We start from the raw sequence: 25,285 nt of genomic DNA on the forward strand, positions 1-25,285 counted from the left end.
CTGACTTCTCCATGGAGGGATCTCTGAATGTCAGTTCAGCTTTAGCCCAGTCTGTGAAGTGAAATTTGTGTCATTGTGAATATAATTTCACAAGGGAAAATCCATCTGTAGCATGTGCCATAATTTCAAAGTTTGTCCATAATCAGCTTAAAAGAATATGCTTCTTTCAAGTGCGGCTACTTAAACATCTTAGGAGAGCTGACATGAGTAGCCTTGAAAAGAACTTTCCTCTTTATGTTTAGCTAGAACATCTCTTGGTTTCTGATCATGAATCTGCTTACCCTCTGGGACGTTGTCTAATTATTTTCCTCATTCGTGTGTCTTCCTTTCACTAAAAGTGGCAACTCGCTGCCTCCTACAAAGTTAGGTCTTATCTTTTAAATAAATAATTAAAAAAAAAAAAAAAAAAAAAACTAAATATAAGATAAGAGTATACTGGGCTCTCACTACACAGTAAATGAGTGCTGGTGCACCCTGTGGGCTACAGCATTGCCGCCAGCTCGATTACAAGCCGGAGACAATGCTGTGGCCTGCTTCCCGCTAGGCTGGCTGGCGGAAACTGAGGTTTCCGACCGTCGACCTAGCGGCGAAACTTAAAAACTCCAGCGGGGTGGTCGCCACAAAGGCAGCGGCTACCCTGTTGGGAGTTTGGAGGACGGGCTTTCCCGTCTGCAAAACTCTTAACTAAGCCCTTCGTTTTTCTTGACAAAAAAATATATGCATCACATTTATAATGCTATGATCTTTATGTAGCATGTATGAAAATATATTTAAAAGGTTAAAGATGGCCAGGCCTGGTGAATTGTTTCCTCTCTGTCATCATTCACATATTCTGGAACATCTGAGAGTTTTCAAAAGTAGGAAAACCATTTGATAATTGGCAGAAACACCATTATTACTTTCCTTTTTACAGAGCAAGTACTGCTTAGTAAAACGCTGTGGTTTCGATTGATATTCATAGTGGAGAAGCTACTTGGGGAGCCTTTTTATGAACTAGATGAGTGGTGGGGGCATTTGTTGGTCAGAGTTTTTGACAGTTAATGGACAGGGACCTTATTGCTCATGTTTTTCAGTGTTTGAAACAAAACTTAGATCCGATACTAAAAGATTTTAAAGACCAGGCATCAATAAACAGTGTTTGAAATTTCCATATCTAATAAAAAAAATAGTACTTAAGAAATTAACCCTGCCCTTGTAGGTTTCAACATATTGAGTGCTTTCTCCCACTATTATGTACATACATTTTCAAAAGAATATACCTAAAGGGGTGTTTCAAATGTCATGACACTCTCGGAAACTGTGGACACATGCTCTGGGTATGACCAAACCCAAATGTGTAATAGGGATATATTAAACTTTTAGCAGCTCATTTAGGATTTGTGCTACCATAGATAGGTTAAGCTGTGAATCAGCCACTGCAATCAGACTTTTTCTAAAGTAATGCTTTTTGAAATATTGTGTGTCTCAGCTTCTGACTGCTTAGGAATGCAATGAAAGTGTAGCAGCCTTAGGGTCACAATCAACTACAAAAACGAAATATTTAATGTATTGGAAAATGCAATTATCACTATAAAGGCTGACATGCTGAACTTAATGATATTTGGGGATATTTACATAATTATCTTCAAACAATTGAATAACTTAATAATATATTGTGTTTCTTTCCCTCTCAAGAGTTGATTGCGCAAGCTAATACTAGACCTTATGTAATTCTAATACTAGGTATCAAATGTCCTTCCTCTTTTGGTTTTCGTTTTTTTCTCTATCTTCAAGAAATGTACTTAAATTGTTACCCTATAGCTGACATGTTTATTTTTTAATGTATGTACATGTATTTTCCCAATTAAAAAAATTGCAATAAATTCTAGCACTTCAAATCCGCTACACACTTAAGATATCCTGCATAGTATTTTGTTATTTAATTTTTTTAATAGAAAGGAAAGAAGAATACGTTAAGAGTCCCCTGAATGGTATCATCCAGCTATTGATGGAGTAGTATGCGAGAAGAGTAAACGAGCAGCTTCTTTAGGGAAAATATGTTCTTACCATTTGAAAGGGAAAGTTCGAATTCAAAGAGATGCATGTAATGTCCTTATCACACACAACTGAGACCAAAGTGCAACCTGAGACTTGCTGCATGCACAGCATTTCAAGTAAGAATTTTGTTGATAACAAATGATGATGAAATTGACATACAATGTTATCAACATATAAAGGAGGTTGTACCTGCCTTCATTCAATTGCCTTGAGATGACACTGACAAAACTGCCACTCTAATTGATTTGGAAATGGAAATAATAACTAGTCCCCCAACTAACTTATGTTTGGTGACGATATTAATGGTGAATACACAGGAGCCTATTCACAAAGGCATTTTGGTCTATCCAAATTTCTACTACCGTAACACTTTATTATGCAGGGGTGTTGAATTTATTAAAATACCTACTCTCCTTGCCTATGGGACATGTTGTTTCATAAATCTACTTGTCCTGAAAAAATAACAACACAAAAACACTTGTCCCTTTGGTGCCATGTGGCAATAAATTATTACAGCAATCTCACAGAAGAGCTCTGATAATAGAGTCTCTGGTTATGTCAGGCCTCACACTATAGTAGGGCTTGAATTCAAGCAATTGCCTCATTTTGTCACCAATCCCCAGAACTACATACTGAGACGGGAGGTAGTGGTAAGTAATAACTCCCGGGTTGGAATGCACGTTTGAGTCTGCACAAGTCTACTAACTTGCATATTTTAGGGATTTTTTACAAGCCCTTCTCTAATCTGTTCCAGTACTGGGAAAGGTTGGAAATTTACTCCCGACAAGGGCAGAAGTAAAACTTCGTCCACGGTTGGGTTGGGGGAAAAAAGTGGGTGGAGGTAAAGTGAACTTGTAAATGCTCAACAGATTTTCGCATAATGAAATTTACACATGCATAGCTGCTCATGCTAAAATGAAGGTCATAAATGTTTTCTAGGAGTACCATTTCCTGACCTACTTTTGTAAATTATTGTGAAAGCTGTAAATCTGCACTAATGCAAGGGCATATACCAGGGGTGCATTTTTGTGACTATTTAAGAATTGCTTACCTAATTAGGCCTTGAGTTAATCGAGACCTATTGTTTTTATTTAAATTCTGTCTCTAGACTGGCTTCACTGAGTGATAGCATTTGCTCTTTCACAATGAGCATATTGGTACACAAAGTAGTTATGTTCAGTGCCAGGTACTACTAGAGCAATATGTGTTTTTGCAACAAAAACATGTTATGGATTTTGGCCAATGTTTGTTATAAAGGTGAGGGTCTGGAAGCTCCCAAAACAATACAGTTTTAGAAAAAACATGTCAAAACAAGACACTCAGACAAAACCAAAAGCCTGGCCACCAATGTCAGACCTATTGGTTTTGCAACTGATTGTTTATTTTCTGTTTCCCCATAATCGTGTTGGAACTGGTTGCGCTGATTTTTCATTATGTGTATTTTTGGGGAGTACTAGCATACATCAACACGTGTTAATAAATGATGCTTTAAAGAAGTGGTACTTAAAGTTTCACTGTAGTTTAACAAAACTTTTTTTCCTCATTGCATTTTTGAGAACATTTAATTTTAAACTAAAAACTCCTCAATATTGCTTTTAATCTTCTGCAAATACTTATATAATCAGAGAACATTCTGTGGGCATTATATAAAGCCTCACATTGCTAAACTTTGCAAATGTGCGCTCACATGTTTATACTAGGATCACTGTCAGTAGTGTACTCTGACCTTACCATACCTCCTTAAAGCCCTCACCCTAATAATAAAGGCTTTGCATTAATGAACCATAAATACATGTTCAAACAGCAGTAACATAAGGTCCCCAAAATTACCTTAACTGCGGACAATGTCCTTCCCTGATCCATAATGAGGTAATGTAAACTGGCACGTAAAGGGTTTTTTACTGCAGGGGGTTCGGCCTACTTGTCCAAAGGACAAAACAAATGTGAAAATCTGTTGTCCTTATCCCCAAACAATGTCCTGGGAGTGCACTATAGGAATTCCACATCCCTGATTACATATTGTTACCTTTGTAAACTTGCCCCAGAACATCTAAAGTGGGAATATTCAAGCAATATCCATATGCAATTAGTATAAACAGATAGCATTGTGGCCTGTTTGCACCTTTGGGGCTGATTTGGATCTCTGCAGTACTACTTACTATGCTCAAATGCTTTTTTGTGAATCAACACCATACTCTTCTTGCAGATTCTTCACCTTATGAGAACTCCGTCTAGATTCTGGCGCTGGCCATGACATTACGTGGGTAAGGTAAGCACCAATCGGCACGCTGGCATCAGTTCCTGAGATTCATTCTGTCCCCCATCAAGGTGAGCGGGGAAAAACTAAGAAAGGCATGACAGTGACAAATGCATCACATGACATGTTTGCATACCGTGGGATCTTATTCACCTTGGCCGCAGCACATCAGGGAGGAGAAAGGACCGGAATCAACAAGAAATGTTCAGGGAGAATTTAATTAAAAACCCAGTGAGCCTTTGTGGATTGTCCCAAAAACATTTAAGATCACACGGCCATGAGAATATTCAGGGAATAGGGTACTGCACCTTCTTTGCACTTTAACTAAAAAGGGAGCTGGATGTTTCAGGCAAATTCACAAAGGCATGCAAGAGTGTGTTAGATTAGCCTCATAGTTATACTTCCCAGATCCATGATGCTTTTGTGAATCATCCTTATTGTATCCACCTGAAATATCGTTACCGAACATATGCACCTTTTCTTCTAATGGATATATCTTCCTGTCAATTTCCCAACTTGCGAATGAGTCCCAAAGCAGTACCTCTGTGGGAGGTAGGATTGAGTAATACAGGTTATGGTTAGGAAATCATGCAACACTGCTCAGGCATCACTGTGTGCCTGACATGTGACACAGTAGTTCTTTGAAAAATCATGCAATGACCAGTATGTAGCTGCCCAGCAGATGTCAATAACCAGAACCCCAAAGACCCATTGTCACAGTCATGGACATGGGCGGAATGAACTCCAAAGTGTCTCTCTTGGCCAGGGCATAGCAGATCTTGACACAAAGGATGACCCAATGTGAAATAGTGGGTTGTCGCCCCTCTACCCTTTTTAGCTCCAGCAACGTTCACAACAAGCTGGCCATCAACTGTTCTCCCCTGTCATAGATGGATGATGTAATGAAACAACATATGTGGTATCGCGCCTATGCAGATGTTCCTCCTCCTTGGTTGGATATTAATCATGCAGACAAATGAAATAATCCAGAGCCACTATATACCCCTTAACTATAGCTACCACCAGCCCCTGCTGAGTAAAGCACAACGCAAATCAGAAGATGACACAAAGGCAAGATTTAAAGAGGTTAATGCCTCCTGACTCACACCGCTGACCGAAGGCAATGGACTAACAGGAACCGCTCAATCTCAATCAACTTGCAGCCAGTGTTTGGAGACTGGGGTGGAGGACCTGTGCAAGAGCATCTCCACTCGGTGCAGGGCAGGAAGGTGCAGCCAAATACTGACTGCCAATATAAACGCATAGCAGATTCTCATCAACCAGTCTATGAGCCAGCAGAATCAGCTGTGCTCAGGCCTCCTAGAACTTCCACAGTATTTCTGACAAAAGGAAGACTAGTGGATGTATGTACAGCACGTCCTATGAGTAGTTGAATGTGAATACATCCCCTAGAGAACCATTCATATGGAGGAGTCATCCAAAAAGAGGCTACTTCCTGTTCTGGGCCATAGCAAAAAGATCCATGAAAGGAAACCCCAACCTAAAGGGTGCAGTTCCTACTCCAGATCCTTAAGCAAGAGGCAACAGAGCATCTGCCAAGTTAACTGAGCCTGGTAAGTGAGCTGCTAGTGACAAGATTCCCCAACGGCACAACACTTCCACAGGCAAACTGCTTACCACCATATAGTCTATGACCCCACACTGCCTATTGCTTTTATGGATACTGGTAGTGTTGTCTGATAGGATGTGTGTGGCTTTTGAGATTTAACGGTGAAAAGCTTTTTATTAGAAACTGATCTTTAATCAGATGTGCAGCTAGACAGAATCCAACCAACCTTTTCTAGAACCTTTCCAAGCTATTTTTCATGCCAGAATGAGTACAGAGCTAGTCATAGTGTCTGCTTTGGATGATATACATAGATATGTGCCGCCTTTGGCGAAGCTCTTCCATCAACTTGGCATGCGATTTTACATTTCTGTCCATGGCACATGGCTTGTGTTCGGTTTCTCCTCTATGGGTACAAACCACATAAACTTCTGTACGATAGCCTAACCCTAATTTGCTGGTGAATGTCATAAAACTATTTGAAACTAAACCACAGCGAAACCAAAGTGCTCTTAACTTCTTCCAAAATCCAACTTCATGATCTTTTCTGGGCAATACCTGTGGGTAAATCTACGATGACAGCTTAAAAGGTTAAACAAAAATCTAGGCTGCTATATCAATTCAGAAAAGAAATCTGGAATCCTACATAGCCAAAGTTTGCTTTTTCATCTGAAACTTCTTAGTAAATGCTTGTCATTTCTAGACCCAGATCTGAGAACACTGGCTACCAATGGCAGGCCCACCTGCACCCAGAGCCAGGACCCTTGGTCCATCTCTCACCCATAGAATCCCAAGACACTACACCACCACAACCCTCTACCCTCCTCAACTCCGGATGACATAGAATATGCATCCTCCTGCACTGCCTGCCTCTTCTCCTGTACTACTTCCCACCTGCCCACCTTCTTGCCCCCACACCCTCCTCTCTTTCCAACACACACAACTGACAATCCACCACCCCGCCCCCCCCCCACACACACACACACACACCTCCCAACCTTCCCTGTTCTGACTTCTCCACAACACCTAGTCACTCATTAGATATGCCACCAAAGCCTGGGACCTCCTGCATTACCTCTCACTTGACCTGATCCTCCTGATCGAAACCTGGTTGATACCCGTTGTTGTCTCCAAACATCCACCATGGCAATCCTCCGAGTTACAAGACCATAAAACGGGTCAGGGCAGGCAGACCAAGAGGAGAGCTCCCCACCATCTTCAAAGGGGGCATCCGCTGCTCCCAAACATCTGCAGACACCAACTTCAGCATAGAACACCTGGCAATTAAACTATATAGCTGTAGTAAATCCATCCTGTGCAGCGCTCTCATCTACCAACCTCCCAGACGCTTCACCAATTTCAACAACGCCACTGCAGACTATGTAGCCCCTCTGGCGCTCCACTCCAGCTCCTTTATCCTCTTCTGTAACCTCAGCTACCCCCTGAAGGGCCTCATCAACCTAAACACAAACAACCTTCTGGAGGAACTGTCTACCCTTGGACTAACCTAGTGAGTGAATGACTCACCCACACCATCTGTCATCTCCTGGACCCCATCTTCATAACTTCAATTGAATCATGGTGGACAAGCCTACACTCCTCATCTGAATTGATTACACCCTCGTCCATTATCACCTACCCACTCCACACCATCACAGAGCTGCATCCACCAGATAAATCAGATGAAACTGGAATAAGATACCAGAAAACACTATACTCCTCTGAATTCGCAGTCCACCGGCCTCAAGACCACAAAAACCTTTCATGGTCCATCACCAACTTCAACACCTGGATGAGCTCTTGCACAGACACCCAAGACCACCTCTAGGACAATGCAGCAAGCAAGCTGGTGTACAGGAGAACTCAGACTTGTCAATCGCCACTTCAAACAACTCAAATACAGATGGAGACAGACACTACTAAAAGCATCTCAGATTTTCCCATCAGCACATCAGGTCTACCAAGTGTTCAGTTCTTGGCGATCGCATCAAAAACAGCACCAACATCGTCAAAGAAGTCTTTGCCATTATGAAGGATTTCACACCTGCAGCAAGGTCCACAAACATCACCCTCTTGCATCTAGTTCTCTGACTTTTTCAGCAGCAAGATGCTATCCCTTTTGAAGAATCCTTCAGCGGACTCCAAGATGCTGACAAACTACAGCTGAATCCACTTGCTGCCCTACCCTGCAAAGGTACATGATAAGATCACCGACATCCATCTCCTCGACCCCACTCGATCTGGATTCAGGCCAAACCTCAGCATCAATAACACCCTCATTGCCACTACATGTCATCCCACAGATCTGACAGAGGAGACACCGCAGCCCTCATCCTACTTGACCTATCTGCTACCTTTGACACCACCTCTCATCCTATCCTCATTAGATGACTTCACAAACCTGGCATGTAAGGACCCAGGCTCCGCTGGATGTGCTCCTTGCTCATGGACCAACCCAGTCATCTTGGTCCCCTACACCTCGTATTCTGCCAAACTCATCTGCTGAGTTCCCCAAGAATCATATCTCGGCCCCATACCTTTCAACACATACATAGCCTCACTGCCAAACATCATCCAAGCCAAAGGAATCTGCATTATCTCCTATGCTGACAACATCTAGCTCATCCTTCCCCCCTCCGACGGAACTCCTAGGACCCGGGCCAGCTTCACCACCTACTTGTCGGAAATAGCCCGATTTGAGGAAAAGCAAAATTTTTGAAGTTAACACAGACAAAATAGAAGTATTACTCTTTGGCAGAGACACCTCACTATCGAACTCCACCTGGTGGACAGCTGACCTCAGCCTTACACCCTGCCCAAATGCCCAGCCCAAGAACCTTGGAGCAGTAGTTGAAAATCGTCTCCCAATGACCACACCCTCAAACCCTCAAGAAAAACTTCAAGTGGCTCCCGATCAACACATGCAGAACTATCACCTCCGTCCTCATCACCAGCAAGATGTATTACGGCAATACAGTATACATCGATATCACCACCCGACTGGCCAGAAGACTTCAAACCATCCAAAACAATGCAGCTAAACTCACAAACAGATTTCTGTCCCATACACAAATTTGCCCACACCTCAAAAGATCTTCACTGGCTCCCCATTTACAAATACACAAATACCAAGCCCTACACAACTCAGGCACCGTCTACCTCTACAGCCACACCAACTTTCAGACACCTCTGATCAGCTGGACTCCTCCTTGCACACATACCCTGTGTACAAGGAGCCAGAGTTCGTGCTAATCACCTACCTCACTCTCCAAGACTGAAACAACCTTTCTTTCACCTAAGAGATACCACTTCAGTACTTGATTTATGCAGGAAACTGAAGATGTGGCTCTTTACCTAATCAGTCTTCTCAGACTCTGCTTATCAGTGCTAAGATACCCTCCAAGGCAAGTTGTGCACTCTATAAGTAACCATACCATACGGGGGCGGGGTGGAAGATGATGCTGTGAGGGTGAAAGGTCAGAGAGTTGTTAAGGTGGCAGAGCCCACATAGAATTATGGGGACTGGATCTGCGGCGGGCTAGATTCACTCCTTCGTTAAAAGACCAAGTACACTTGCTGTGGCATTTGAATGGGCTGAGATGGCCACCACTGCTGGAAGTGCACAGCACTGGATTAATAACAGTGTTACTGATACTTTTGGTGAAACTGCTGTGTAAGGTAGGCCAGGCCTAGGGTAGGTGGATGTGGTCCTGCTGTTCATGAAATGTTTCATGGAGGAATCTGCCTTCGCTCCAACTAGCTGCTTGTCTTCAAACAGCAAGAAAGGAATATTATTTACACAATTACAAGTGAAGTAATTGCACCTCAGATATTTCATAAAATGACAAAGATTCTTCGGATGTGTTTGCCTTGAAATAATGACCCTGATGTGACGTTTAACAAAATAATAACTGACAGGACGGTGTGCACACATGTAGAGCGAGAAATGAGCAAATGGATCTGAGGAACTTATGAAAGCATCTAGATGCATTCTTCTCCAGCCCATACATCTTTAAACTAGGAATTAGGGTGAAAATACACCTTTTCCTCAGGGAGTGCCATGTTACCATATTAAGGTAGCTCTGAAGTGGATGATGGGAAGCAAAAGGGGAGGGGTTGGGACTTCAATACAGAAATACATTCCTGTGACTGCTGCCCTCCCATCTGCACTGCTGTCAGAGAGGAACAACAATGGCAGGTGTTTGACCCGAAGGGCACCAGGCCAAGGGCGCTTCATAATACCTTGACTTGATAAAGAGCCCTGGTTCAAACTATGTAAATGTGTGAAACACCGAACTTGCACAGACAGTGACATTTACGGCTCGTGTCCATCTTTCAAGGTTGAAACAGTGGTAGATAGCTTCTAACTCTAGGGGGTCACTGTTCTCACGAACCCTTGGGTAGGTGTGAATAAGAAAAAGGTAACGCTGGAGATGGAAACGTACAAAAAAAAAAAAATAATAATAATAATCGACCAGCCCAAACTCCATTATCAAAACTCCAAAAGTCTTAGAATCTGCACTGAACACTGAAGTGTCTGCTAGCACTTTGCCCTGAACTTTTACCAAGCGGATTACTATTACTTAAATATGCATGCTGTGTATGGGCTACATCAAATGTTTACCTTCACTGGTCTTTAGATTATAAAGGCTTCTGGTTCCAGAATGATTATTTTGCATACTTCTGCTATGTAAATAGATATTAGATTAAAGTGTTATTCCATATGGAAATTCACAAGTTTACTTAGAAAACTTCATAGGCTACCAATTGTTAATCTAAGGCATGTTAACACCTGAGATTGTAAATGTAAGAACTAAGACCGGTTGGTTAATTTAGTTATGCATAATCAGGTCAAAAATAACTGCACTAATATGATGTTTAAAGGGAATTTTAAAAAAAACAGTGTAAAAAGAGAACGTATAGATAACTTGTTCGTCATTTTTTAAATGTTGGCTTTTATCTCAGTTGTAAAACTAGGTCTACGCACACTAAAGCTTTGTTGAACATTGGTTATGTTAAAAACTAAAACTAGGGGCAAAACCTCGCTCATAGCTCAAAATAAAAATCACAAAGTTACCCGGCCAAGCAACCGCAATTCATTATTGACACACAACAGACTATAGGAAAAACAGACAAATGCTGATAATAAAGATATATCTTTTATTTCACAAACAAAAAAATCACATTTGAATTAAGAATCGTGGCTGAGGGTACTGAATGAGGTTACAAATTCTTTGTGAATTCAGAGGAAGAAGACAATCTTTGCCATACAGTCCTCTCCCTGAAATGGTATTTAGCCACATCGATCTGGGTCCGCTCTTGTGGTTGAGTCCGGGCTGTGTAAAAAATGTGCTTCGAGTAGGCGAGTCCAAAGGTGACTGAGCAGAGGAACTAGAGGGCCTCAAAATGCCTAGTGAGGACCCCGCTGTTCAGCACAAAATTTGTGGAGGAAGGAACTCAAAATGAGCAGCAGGTAATTCTGAGACATCCTAAGATGTCCATATGTCAGACAAGTCTACAGGAGTGTGATATCCTGTCAGTGCAGGACCCCCTCAGTCAGAACAACAGTGATTCAGTACAGGCAAGCTTTATGTCCCTTTGATCAACACCACTAAAACAGGCATTGTGAGGGTACAAAAAAAAAAAAAAAAACACTTATACTAACCTAGTAAGATCCCGCCCGACCTGAAGCACACAATACTGACCACGAACCACTTACTGCACAAATCTTTTCCTCTGTACTATAAATCAGGGAAAGGTGCCCAGTGCCTTCACAAGCACGCGTTGAGAGCTACATTTTGTACAAAGAACATAATACTTCAGAGTTGGGTGCAATGAGAAATCCTCATAGGGAAAAAAAGCACCAAGTCACTAAACAGTTGACACTGAAAAATTGTCAAAGGCTAACACTGAAAAACAATATTTGTTCAACATTAAGTAACAACACCACAGTCAGAAGATGCATAATTTCCCTTCGCCCAACACTGCTCTTTTGTTTGGCACTGAAAAAGGAACAGCAGCAACAGGATCTTTAGCCGCATGGTATGGTTGAAGTTCATGACCAGGAAAGCCATTTCACACCCGTCAATACAACCTTTTCCAATGTGTCTGCTTGCCTGCTCCATTTACTGGGGCCAGGTACCAAAGAAAGAACACCTGACAGCATCAGTTGCAGGTTACTGATCCATTCCCATGCCTCCCACTTCAAATGTAGTTCCATGCTTCATAGCAGAAGGAAAACAGAGAGAAAAAGCACAAAAAGTACTGAATATTTTTGGGACATGGCAAATAGCCCAAAAGTATATCAGCACACATGCAAGCCTAGCCAAGCTCATGCAGCCCTGGACCAAGGCACACAAGAGGAGAAAAATTTGGATCTTTGAGATGAACACAAAAATGCAGAACTTCCAGCAATATTATGGTAAAACCAAGGGCCTACCTTAGCGAACATTTTTTTCTCTACTATATAGGTTGTTTATACAACAAAACAATATAATGTTGCCTATGATTAAATAATGTTTTGATTCTAGCAGCGAACAAGCATTTTGTGTTACAATTCTTAATGATAACATGTTATTTTAAAGATTTTATTTTTAACATCTTTAGACAATTCAGTTGTTACTTAAAAATGAAAACATGAAACTAATTATTCAGTGGTTAAAAAAAGAGAAATCAAGGTTGGTAAGACTTTCTTTGAATCAGCAGATGCAGTATGTACACGCATATTAAAAGACATAAATTACAAAATATTAGTTACTTTAGAAATACTCATTCTCTTAGGAATAATACTTAAGCAACACCAGTATAAGAAAAGATGCCCCCTTTTTAGAATTCACAAAATACCCAAGAGAGTAGCGACATTCCCCAATTACAAATCTTATAAAAAGGGCAGAAAAGATGGATAGTGTTTAATTGTGGACAATGCATGCACACTGGTCCTGGCCAACTGATCGTCACACGACTTGGCAGGACAGTCGCTGTGTGAACAGATGCAGGTACAAATAGGAGGTAACCAAGTGCTCATTTTCTGAGTTACAGAAAAAAATGCAGATTATGACCCACATGTCATGCATATTACAAACACATTATCTCTCTTCCGTACACTAAATTCCGACATGAAAATATACTTGAAAATACACTTCACAGCTCACATTTGCAGACCATCTTCATGCATTTATTAATAATCCCTGTAGGTTAGTCAACAGACCCTGTAAGGAAGGACAGTGCCAAGACATCCTAAACATTTTACTATGTCAATGCACTTAAACTGCTATTCATTGTACACCAAAGAAACACACCAAAGAAACAGAACATGCTCCTAATTATGAACTGTTTTCTAACTACGTGAGGTAACTTGTCAGTCTTATGTCGGCTATCAAGTCTATGATCCACCATTTTTTTTGTACTAAGTGCATACGGGTATATATTCCTTGGGCTAAAAAGGGCAGGATAAAATTCTAGTAATGCGTGGTTGCCCCCCCCCAAAAAAAAAAAACACACTTTTAAGTGAACTTGATTAAGAGATACAGAGACGATTGGGAAGCACTTTGTGAAAGAACCAGCCTCTACAGCACTAAGCAGCTAAAAAAGTCAGAATGGAGTCACAAGAGCCTCCTTTCCAAACCTTGCATTAAAATGACAGTAAACTTGAATGGTAAAATTAAACAGCTGTGCAGGAACTACTGACACGTAATACCACAGTTGACCTCACAATAATATTTTAACCAAGAAAATGGTTTGATTTCCATAATAAAAAATTAGCCTGACAAAGCACATATAAAAAAAATGTAGGATGAGATACTAAACATGCATGTGGTACAGTTGGAAACAAGCCGGGTGTTTCTTGTAGGGATCCTCTCCCTAAAGGACTAGACATCTACTTGAGTTGTTTTCCATTTCAAAGCCAATGGAAACACAGGGTAAAAGAGGGAATACAGCCCTTACAGAGATGGCTGTCGGCCAAAGGATTTGTATTAAATTGGTGAAGATGACCCAACAGTGTAAGTCGCTGAGAAAAGAAGACCATGTTACAAAGGCAATGATGACATACTCTGCCATTGTAGTCTTGTTGGACGTGAAGGTGAGTTATGCAGATTCCCTTACATTCTCTACGCCAAATATTCTTCTCTACATCTTTTATTTCTCCTACCTCATCACACACAGGCAGATTTCTTGGTTTCTTTGTGGAGTTTATGATACATTAAGGGTCTATTTTTACAAAACACACACGCCCTTTAATTCTATACCTAAACCTCACCAGTTGTCGTTTGATCATTTCATCTTTTCAATGATCCTTCCTTTTTCTAACATCCGTTTTCGTATAGCCATTGCATCTTCCTGCTGGTTCTCCTTTTGCCCTTGTAATGTTATTTTAAGTGTCAGTCTCCAGTACGTAGAATAGTAAGTTGTCGTTTGACTGAGCAAGGGCACGTACAGAGACGTGTGCGGTATCATAATGCAGGCCACCACACTTTCCATGGAACTAGACCAATGCCACAGGACAAAACAGTCAGAAGTGCAATTCACATTATGATGATGCTTGGGATTTCTCAAAGAAGGGTTCTCACAGCAGACTACAGACTAGAACTTTTTCTTTTACGACACAGGACACGCGATACATTAATGAACTCTTAATATTACGTCAACCACTTAAGTTAAACAGGGAAACTCGCATGTATAAAATTCTTTTTTCAAAGTAGTGACCAAAAGAAGTTTGCAATTATGAAATGGTGCACGGAAATAGTCAATTTCTTTGTGTAGCTTCTGGTGCAGCAATACATCATAAGCGTTTAATACAGCAAGTGGAAATATGAATTATTACATGTATGATTGTTTGCAATTATTCATGCAAAGATCGATCTGTGTGGCATACTTTGCCGGCATGTACGTTTGCATCATGGGAAGTGTATCTGTAACACATTAAGTTAACTGACTTCTGTCTACTTTTTCCATAGCTTCTTTCAGATGTATTTCTTTGTCCCCATTACGTGGCTCTCTGACCATTGTATAAGCAGACGGTTCTAGTTATTTTGATTGTTCGAAGGTAAGATGTAGCGAAAACCCATTGTACAGTGTGAAACTTCATGCAGCAGCTGGTGAGATAGTCTATGGCCTACAGTAGGCCAAAATGTAATGTGAAACATGCTGTACGGTACAGATGTGTGTCATGCACTGAAATCATATATATGACTCGGGCAAAGACCTAGCGTGCGCATTTTTTATGTGTTCGATGTTTTAAACAATCTCAAACAGGCAAGTATAGAAGCAGAAGAAATAATTGTGTGAATATGTGTTTTACTGTAGGTTGCACTACAATTGAATGGGGTAGAACGATTCGAAAAACGCAATGGACGCTGTAAAGATTAGAAAGATGGGTTGCAAAGATGATATATTCAACAGCAGCATTCTGAAATCAAGTCGGGTGTCAAAAAGCTGTACTGAACCCTTTTTTAATTTAAGTAAGCAGAGATAGTTTGTGTTATAAAGGCGGGTGGCTAGGGTGCCTGGAAGCCACGACACTCTTTTCCTACAAATACAGTATCCGAATTAAAGAGAAGAAAAGATTGGCATGGAAGATCTATTGGCGTCCGAGAAAAACTGTAATGGACCACATCAAATAACACCGGCAAAGTCCTGGCCTAAAAATGAACGCTGCAGTTCTTATACGTGCTGTCACCAAGGGATACCATGGCTGGTAGGGGGGCATTACTGTAGGCCAAGTCCGATGAGACACATAGGGCTATATGTTCCACTTCAGATGTGCTAGATAATTCTAGACTGAAGGAGAACTCTAACTGCCGAAATGCCAAAAAAAAACATAACTCCTAATCGTGCAAGCCAACTTAAAGTTATTTTTTGTGGAAGGTGCTGACGAACAGCTGCTTCAGGGCATGTTGTCATGAGCACGGAACTGTGTCCCTGCTCCTGAAGTGCCGCAGCTGTGGGAGATGGCTGAGGCCATCATGAGAGCACTGCCTCAATGGGAAACAGCCTAGATTTGCATGAGAGAATGGATACATTTCACATTTGTTAACAGAAGCTCCTCCGTAGTAAAGGTGCAGTCACTGTTCAATCATAGAATATGGGTGATCAAGCACACTCTCTTATACTATCACAACAAAGTTACATTTGCTGTGATGGCCATTTTGCAATCAGTTTTATCATGTCAAGTTCAGAAAATAGCTTGTACCCGACTGCATCCTGACAATTTCGTATCCTGCAATTTCTTTATGACAAAAAGTAGTAGTGTATACTGCCATGTATGATAGACTTTTGTTTTCTTCCTGTATGCAGTTCCAAAAGGGTGAGTTCAGAAAAGGTAATTGTTTACTTCAATTTTCACTTGGAACACAAAATACTCGCCATATTCTCTTCTTCGACATAGCATGGAATAGCTATGATGATTGACTACCCAGAAATAAGTCAGCCTTGTTTCCAAGTTGCGTGGCATTCTAATGGTCTCTACGAAGGACAACATTTGCCACTAACTTTGCCACAATGCATGTCCCAATGAAGATAGCTTTATTACAAGGTCCAGCATACATACCGACGGCCCTCACTTGCACACCCTGTACAGCATTTATGCATTATCGTCTTCTATGAACACAACCGTGTGCGTGCTCCAGTTTGGGAATATCCTCTCTGACACAGCCAACACCAACAGAGGCAAACTACTCAGCTTGCTGCCACGAAACGGTGATTGGGGGGTGTATCTAGCAAACATTACACTTTATTTTGCTCACTCACTGAAATAGGAGTCAGAAATGAGACAGCAGAGGCTATTGCTTTTTTCCTGGGGCAAGATCGTGTAAAAATATTTGCTGGTTTGAGACAAAAGGGACAGAAGCTTCCTGGGAATCTTCTGTGTCAATTCCCCCATGCTTCCCAAGAGAGTACTGGGAGAACATTTGGGAGCTCTGCATCACTCATTTGATTTTTATGCTGCCACAATGTCTTGCTCCTGTGTTTCTTCTCTCTAGACACACTGGACTCCACAAAATCCATTTACTGTAGAAATTCTCCAGGCTAAAACTCTATTCTCAACATGTGAGTAATGACGAATTGCAGGCAAGCTATCATCACTGTCCAATCAGAATCTTGCCTTTGTCTTTGTTCTTGAGGTACAATGTTCACTGTTATCACAACTGTCCCTCAGGCTGAAAGTAGAGATAACACATTTCATGAACATCCAGTGCAATGGAATTCAGAGGGCTAAGCATTGACAATACCAACTTATATTAGCAGGTGCACGCTCTGTTAAAAATCTTCCACTGATTCTTCCTTGGAACAGGAGCAATGATCACATCTCCGGTTACCTTTGTAGATGAATGACACACTGGTGTGTTGCTTCCCAGAAGACTACAAGAGATCTGCTTTCTCTTGTATGTGCTACGGTTATGCAATGTGCAAGTGAGGAGGATCATCTCCATTTCATATTACAACTAAGATTTTGTGCATTTGTGTGGTTTAGGCATCTCTAAAGTTCTCTAAGATGTCACTAAAAGGATTCCTCTATTCTGAAATATCTTCCTGTAGGTATTGTTCTCGGTAAGAGCAGTAAGCTCACTACTAGGAACACATACAGCGGCCGAATAAGTCAGTAACATTACCAGTTGTTAGATCTATGCACAGCTCGATGCCAATAACCTGGTGTGTTAGGCTTGCATTTAGTGCCTTCAAGGAAAGCTTGACTGGTAAGCATAATAGCACAAATAAGCATAAGCAACAGCAAGTTAATTCATCAACTAAGAACTGTTACAAGTGCAACAATGGTTTCAGAAAATATGCAGCAATATTCCCCATGCCCTCTTGTATGATGAAACCAGCAGCTTTGATGCAGGATACGGATCAGCATCATTTCCAAGAAGTTCACCTGCCCTAAACAACCAAAGTGTTTGTCGCTTTTCATATAATCCAGTCTTGTTCATCTACAATAACCTCCTTTGTTCCAAATGCGCACCTATTTTGCACTTTACGATTTAAATGTCATATTAAGGAACATAATTCCAGACAAAACATTTTAATTCTACTATAACTCATGAAGAGAGAAAAATGAAAAACTGATATAAATCACTGTTTAGGAAAGTAGAATGGCAATGTGTTAACAAATTCTCACTGTATACAACCACTTTACAATATGTCAGTTTGATGCAACTGATTCAAGCGGATGAATGTTCAGCCTGTAAGACTGCTCCTTAAGCCCTGCTGGAAGATCCCCTACTGGTATGAGGATTATTTTTAAGTAGTTACTTAAATCTGTCAGTTATTTTCAAGACTATAATTTATTTTTATCTCCATGCTGACGAGGTTTGAGTAATGACACCCACTGCTAACAATACATCTTTAAAACAGAGAATACAAAAATGTTCATTTAAAATAGGACGGTCAGTGTTCTTGACAAACTTAACAGCATTCCGCTTTCTTCTAATTTATTCACATCGAAAGAACCTAAAAGATGCCACAAAAAAAGGCATTTTTGGCCATACAGAGTAAACGCCACCATCCATGTTAGTTTGGCAAAAAAAAAAAAAAAAAGTACAATTCATCGAATCAATGGGTCTAGAACTGTCCGGCACTACTTGGATCGCACTGGAGGAGACGGACTATGGATGGATCACTCTTCGCCCCCTTGATGAACTCTTCGAGAGAAAGTTTTCCTGATGGGAGAAAAAAAGACACTGCATGAACAATGTGGCGTTTGAAAATGTTAGCAGCCTCATATGCAGGCACATTAGCATACCATGGTGCACAGATATATTATATTATAACACACTGGTGTGATATACATGGCTGGAGGTTTAGACCATGTGCCCTCCAAGCGCCTGGACCGCCTCCCCCCACCGTAGGACTGATAGTCACTTTCCACATTGCAGTGGCCACATAACATCACTTATTAAACTCAGTAAAATTCAGAAAATGAACCCGGGCCTCTTCGCCATACAGAGCAGCTCCACTTTCCAGTGGTGAAACGGAGCTGGAGTGTAGACTTCTGCACCATTTTTTAGTTTTGTTAAATTATTAGGACAAGTATTTAACTGGTATTCACGTGTCTTGTAGCATGCTTTGCTTGCTTGATCTCAGTTACAATTCCTTGTTGAGATGCTCTCCAGACCAAATAAAGATCAACTCCAGTGAGTGCTGGGGGGCGCTCAGCAGTCATTTCCGCCGCAGCACAAGGGAGAATCCCCGTTTCTAAAGCACGCCTATGGCTTATAAAACCCCAGACGGAGCAAAGCTATATAATCGTGATTAATATAAGGTATTAGCTGACTGATTATTTTTTTTTATGTATAATGACGGGCATCTTCTCGAATTGGAAAATCAATTTTAAAAAATCACAATTAACTTTTTGAAGCTGATGATCTTTGAAGGGATGGTATAATTTCGACCTCAATGAAGAAATAAACGGAGATTAAGGAGCAGCGCCCACCTTGGGACTCAGAAGAAATCATCCAAACACTGGCATGATTCCTTCCAAAAAGAGTACGTTACATTTACTCCCACACTCGGAGTAAGTGCAAAAGCCGAAGTGCTGGCAATCAAAGTCGACAGATCTGGCTCCGATAAACACTGGAGCAGTGAAACATCTCTCCACCACCAATGTCTGAATCACATTACATTTCCTGATCGATTGGTAACACTTGAAAATATAAAAGAAAATGTTAACACCATTCCAGCGTGCCAGTACTTTTCAATTCAGTGCTAACCAGGGATGACAACTAGTTGAATATGTGTCAGAAATTGGTTACAAGAATGTATTTCACATCCCTGCATGCAAATGATTAAATCCCTGAGTAAATTAAAATAGGAAAGGGAATGATTTAAAGGCACCACTCCAAAAATATGCTTAAGAAACTAAATGAAGGCTTCACGTGTGGCTTTTGTAAATAGCAAATGTAAGCAGTAATATAACATTTTCTGTGATTAAGTATAGGAACTGTTGTGAAACATTAGCACAAACTAAATGCAGGAGCCACTCCGCCTGCACAGTCTGATTCTGTGAGATCAAGGTCGGACACATCAATCATTACTTCAGGAAAGGGGTACAGCAGGTTAATAAGAACATTAGCCCACCGTGAGCTGCCTTCCATGGTAAAAAAAAACAAAACTCAAAGATTGCTTTAAAAGGAGAAATACGATCCTTGGCTTATCAGGCAATCATCCCACTGTAAGTATACTACACCTCCATTACAAAACAGTCCAGAAGAACACGAGCATCTAGAAATCCTTTGTTTCTATGGAGACTATGGTATGGTCTTTGGGTTGTGAACCCACCTCTGACTGAAGAATGGGGACATAGAATAAAATCACTGCAACCAGAGAAAATGACAGCCTGTACCACAGGAAGCAATACAATAGTATCACCCAAAGGCCCCAGCCCAGCTGCCCCAGCAGGCGTCCCTCTTGCAAATCTTGTGCAAGGTTTTAAGCAACACTCCAGAACTTCTGAGGTGGTGCCAGGGGAACCTACAAAGAACCATTAAGTATCCTCCTCAACGATAGGAGCACTGGCTTGGTAGCTAGTCTCATCTTTGAAGGGGGAAAAGTCTAAGGATGTTCATAAATTATGTTTTTGTTTTATTTTTCCCTGTGCCACCAGCACCCTGGCCTCTATACAGAGTGGAACGCTCAGGTAAACACGAGATGGCCATCTGCTGGTATATTAGAAGTCTAGGGTCGGGATCCCTGTCGCATCATTATTTGAGCACTTCATTTAGTAGTTGAGGGACCATCTAGCGAGTAAAGAATAGAACAAAGCAGCAATTTTCCTGAAACCAAACAATTTGTTTAGTTGGTACATGTTGTGAATAAACAAAGTAGATCCATTTAGAGCACCTTGTTGATCTCATTGCATTGTTTGTGATGCTCTCTTTAGGTCACTGTCGCATCACCTGTTCTATGAATGAATGTAAAACTCAGGTGAGCTACGGAGTGCCCAGGAATGGTGTTGCGTAAGTGTTGCACATACTTAAGCTGAATTCAAGAGGACACACATTCTGGCATTAGCTGTACTTTCTAAAAGTTAGCTTCAACTGAAATACGTGAATCAACGTGATTCAGTTATGAACTGATGGGAGAAGGCTGCTGTAAAGCAGAGAAGCCAGGATTGTGAACTTCTGGACTGACTGTACTTCTGCAAAGCGTAAAACACACAGAGCCTATCATCATTATCTGCTGGTGGAAAATAAGTAACTGAGATGTGGCAGCTACCTGTGCGATGATGGAGTCACGCCCCCACAAGGTGGCCACAGGTTTTTGCAATTAAGAACCCGCAGACAGGATTTCTAAGCAGCTCCTGTTGTCTGACACTGGTAGCGCAGGTGTATGTAAACAGACTAACGAGAGGGAATCAGTAGCATATGGAATGAATTTCATATTAGTTTTCCGAATATGCTGCCATCTTTTCTAAAATAATACACTGCGGGCATCTCTAGAAAGACACACTAATATCTAGCTCCGTTTACTACTGGGCTGCTTTCATGTTGCCATGTTCAACAACAGTTATTTGATGCTTTCGAAGGCAGAGACTGCTGACAGCCCTGTGCCCCTGTGTTACATATCGACGGGAGTCCGCAGAGAATACGAGAAAACCAAGATGTAAACAGTACGAGAGGGGCCTGTACAGCATCCACAGGGCGGGGGAGATTCTGCAGACGAGCACAGGAGAGCAGAGGAAAGCACGGCAGGTAAAGTGTTTATGCAGCATAGTTCATAGCGAGGGACAAGCAGTGAGCTGATTATGTTAGGCCTACATATCCAATACCCAACTCAATACAGCAAGGATGCCTTGTAAACAAATGCATAGGAAGCGGTGGACGAGGAACCAGCATAAGAGGCCACAGGGTACTGCAGCTTCACCTTGAAGACAAGAGATGCTTTGAAGGTCGAGAAGGGATGACTGACCAGTAGTAACGTTCTTTTTCTAATATCGTCTATCAGGCAGTCGGTGCAGCTCATGGAGAAGGGAGTCCCATGTTATGGGTCACACCTTTGAGAAATATTGGGTTAGAGAGAGTTGTTTCTGAAAACCAGGAGTCTCTAGGCACATAATATCTGTGCTGCTCCTTAGAAGTGGCGAGTTTCTAAGAGCCGGAAGGTGGTGATTCAGTCTACCAAGTAGGTGGTTTTGAAGATACATCTGACATCAAATGTCAATCCAACGAATGGAGAAGAAGACCAGATGTGATCAAAGTGGCAGGTGCCAGACATCAGGTGGGCTGCTGTATGGGGGGGAAGCTTCAAGAAGGCTAGTTGGACCTTGGGTATGCCATGTGATCATCATCCACTCAATCCTTATATAGAGAGAACTAGCTCTTAGTCTGGCAACTTGAAAATAGTCTCAGGGTGAAAGTGTTTTCTTTTTAACACGATGGAGTTTGGGGTTTAAAAAAATAAAATAAAAAAATATATATAAAAAGCAAAACTCAAGTATTTTACGCTAGCAGTAACAGTTTGGGGATGGAAAGTGCCTTTAGGGTGGTCAGAAAAATTGAGCCACTAGGTCATTTGCTGCTGAGAAGCAGGAACTGGTGTTTGGAGTGCTTAGCCATTGATGGTGTGGTGCCATCCAGAGTTTGTATTTTTTTTATGACTAACAAAAGCACAGTAGACATAATACAGCTTCAAATTGGCAAATTTGTAGTAGGTTTTAATCCAGTCTCAAAGCAGCTCCCCTTGTGGTCCCAGATATACACTCATCAAGTGGGTCCTATAAAGAAAACTTGGGAGCATTGGGGGGCAACACCAGGACAGGACAGGGAGTTGTACACTTTTTGGGAGTTGTTGTCCAGGAACAAGAGGAGAACCACTTCAGCACTTGTTCCTCAAAACCCAGGATTCATAACTGATAGTAATCTGTCTTGATACCTATCTGTCTTTGCATCTCCAGGTGTCTAAGGTGGTCTTCATTTGCGTCTAATTTCTGAAGAGTTTGAAACAGATTCTCTCCTTCATTCTTGACTTGTCTCACAAGCAAGCTGTCACTTCCATAGTCCAATCTAGTTTGGATTATGGACATGCCACCTGCCTGCCCCTCCTAAAGAGCCTCCTAAAGGGCCTGCAAGTAACACAAAATGTGGTGGTGCGTCTTATGACCAACTATTCCAGAAAGGCCCATATTACCCTCAGATTTTTTTAATCTGCACTGGCGGCCGATGGCCCAACCAATATATTTAAAGCCCTTTTGATAGTCCAGAAGGTAATCCATGACTTCACTCCTCTTTTCTTTTGGACAATGGGTCACGTATCATTCAACTGGGCAGTAGTTTCCTCAGGATAATGGCTGGAAGAAAGTGGGGTTCAAGATCAGAGATTATATTTCAAACTTTTTCCACAACCTCTTTAAACTTGGCAGATGGGTCAGCAAGTGGAACATTGCGGGTGGCATTAGTGGTGTGTTTGATAATGTTGAACTGTTGCTTAGATTGTTTCTCGTGCCTAAAACTTCAGTGAATGTCGCAGTAAATAAAATGTTGGAATCCATGACAAATACTGCTCATTCAACTTGACTAGTATAGTACTTGGCCATTTCCTTAAAAACTGAGGATTTCATTTCAGGCACACAAATGATGCAACAATTCCTTCCAGAAGCTTACAAGTAATTGCATTCCCTGAAGTATGGCCTCTGTTTAATTTTTATATTTATTAGTTGCACACCACAAAAAATTGTCTTGAGCCACTAGGAATCTAAAAAACATTCTTAAGATGTGATTGGTCCTACTCAGGAACTAACTTCAGGCCTGGGATGTCCTGCCAGATCGTGGAAGAGGCCTCTAGCCTTGTCCTGTCAGGAAAGAAATCCAATGCACATAAAGAACGGATCGGTCTGCCTAAGTACCAAGGGTATAGAAGTTACTCAAGTGAGCATAATACTCATATTTGTCTGAATCGCTGTCCAGCATCTGCAGCTTTCTTTGATAAATAATTTTTCCAACTTTTACTATTGCGAGTATGAGAGATCTTGTCAATGTTAAAACAGCAGTATCGCTCCACAACCCAGCCATTCATCCATCCAGTTACTTACGCAGTTAAAAAAACATATCAAACAGCGCAGACCAATCACTACCTGCGGCACCAACATCAGGTCTGACTAAAGATCACTAAAGCTGCTAACCTTAAGCTCAGTTACTCTCGGACATTGGACTCTGTACTGAGTCCGCGCGCTGTGAACGTCACTGCATGCCGGTGACGCAGGGTGGTGAAGGGGTTCCTTTTACCTGAACAGGTTTTTCTACCACATGGTTCCCTTGGTTTACTGGACACCTATTGACATCTAGGCAATGAAGTCTATTCAATGAGTGCAAGGACATGGATGAAGCTTCCACTGAAGGCCACAGTTTGCATTCCACTTTCAATCAATGTGCCCTGAGCCTGCCCCAGTAACGGGGCATTTAACTGGACATAACTTGTGAAACTTGGTAAATCAGTGAAACTTGGTAATCAGAGGTCGCTCTTGCCAATAGCCAAAGAAGCGCTCGGTGTATATTTTTGTATCTAGACAGAAATGCAGCCAATGGAAACAAGTATTTTGTAAACTTCTTGTATGCCCACCAGAGCCAATCAGAAGTGCTGCAAATTGGAAAAATGAACTTATCACTACAGATCTAAGAATTTTCTGTACTTCGCATGAACAAAGATGTGAAAATAAAAAAGTCGGTTTAATTAGGAAGCTATCCCTGCCATCCTGACATGTGACTGCCTCTATACCAGTCCCTCTAGCCTGACAAATAAATGGCTCTACCTCAGAACCACTGGCAGGTGCGTCACATGGCTCTGCCCCAGCCCGACCCACCCGACATATTCCAGGCCCGGCTCTGACCTGCTGGCCTACCATGCAACTGACCCTACAACAGCCGCCCCCCTGACACGCAAATAATCCCTGCATAGTCCTGTTGTGCTGTAAGGCTAAATAAACCGAGCAGCCCAAGGGTAGGACTGACGGACAGACAGACACGTACACAGCCCATGAGAGGACAGATATAGAAGCACAATGTGTGTGTTATTTTTTTTTTTTTTAATTGATGAAATGATCGTGCAATAGAAGTCTATACCGATCAATAAATCTTCAGCAAGACAGGATGCCACAAAGACGGCCATTGTCCGTCAGTCGCTTTGGTGACAGCACTTCTACTTGAAGTTTTGGACAAGATGGGGGGTGGGGGATGTGGGAAAGCCCTCTTAGCTATCAGTTGTTAAAGCGGTAAACAAGAAACAGATTTCACATTTGAAAAGATAAAACGGCGCGATGGTTTGGGGAGTTCGTATTGTAGGCAATTCAAAGCCCAAAATGCGCTGGGTGAAACGTGTCCTTTAACGATGGGAACAAAATCGGGTATAACCTACCCACAAATATATATTGCCAGAAAATACCGCGGAGGCTCGCCATCGTGTCACATAACAGAAGGCACAGTATGATTATCAGTATG

At 41.6% G+C, this 25,285-nt stretch overlaps 1 protein-coding gene across 4 annotated transcripts in view; it reads right to left on the minus strand.

The window, feature by feature from the left end:
• Positions 1 to 11,001: 11,001 nt before the first annotated feature.
• Positions 11,002 to 25,285, minus strand: part of NCALD (neurocalcin delta) — a 186,056-nt gene continuing 171,772 nt past the window's right edge. For all 4 annotated transcript variants that reach the window (XM_069220570.1, XM_069220569.1, XM_069220571.1 and 1 more), the window contains one exon: positions 11,002 to 18,517. In XM_069220570.1, the coding sequence (XP_069076671.1) occupies positions 18,420 to 18,517 (98 nt within the window). In that variant the 3' untranslated portion in view covers positions 11,002 to 18,419. The remainder of the gene's footprint in view (positions 18,518 to 25,285) is intronic.

This window comes from Pleurodeles waltl, chromosome 2_2 (assembly GCF_031143425.1).
Source record: "Pleurodeles waltl isolate 20211129_DDA chromosome 2_2, aPleWal1.hap1.20221129, whole genome shotgun sequence".
Classification (NCBI taxonomy): Eukaryota; Metazoa; Chordata; class Amphibia; order Caudata; family Salamandridae; genus Pleurodeles; species Pleurodeles waltl.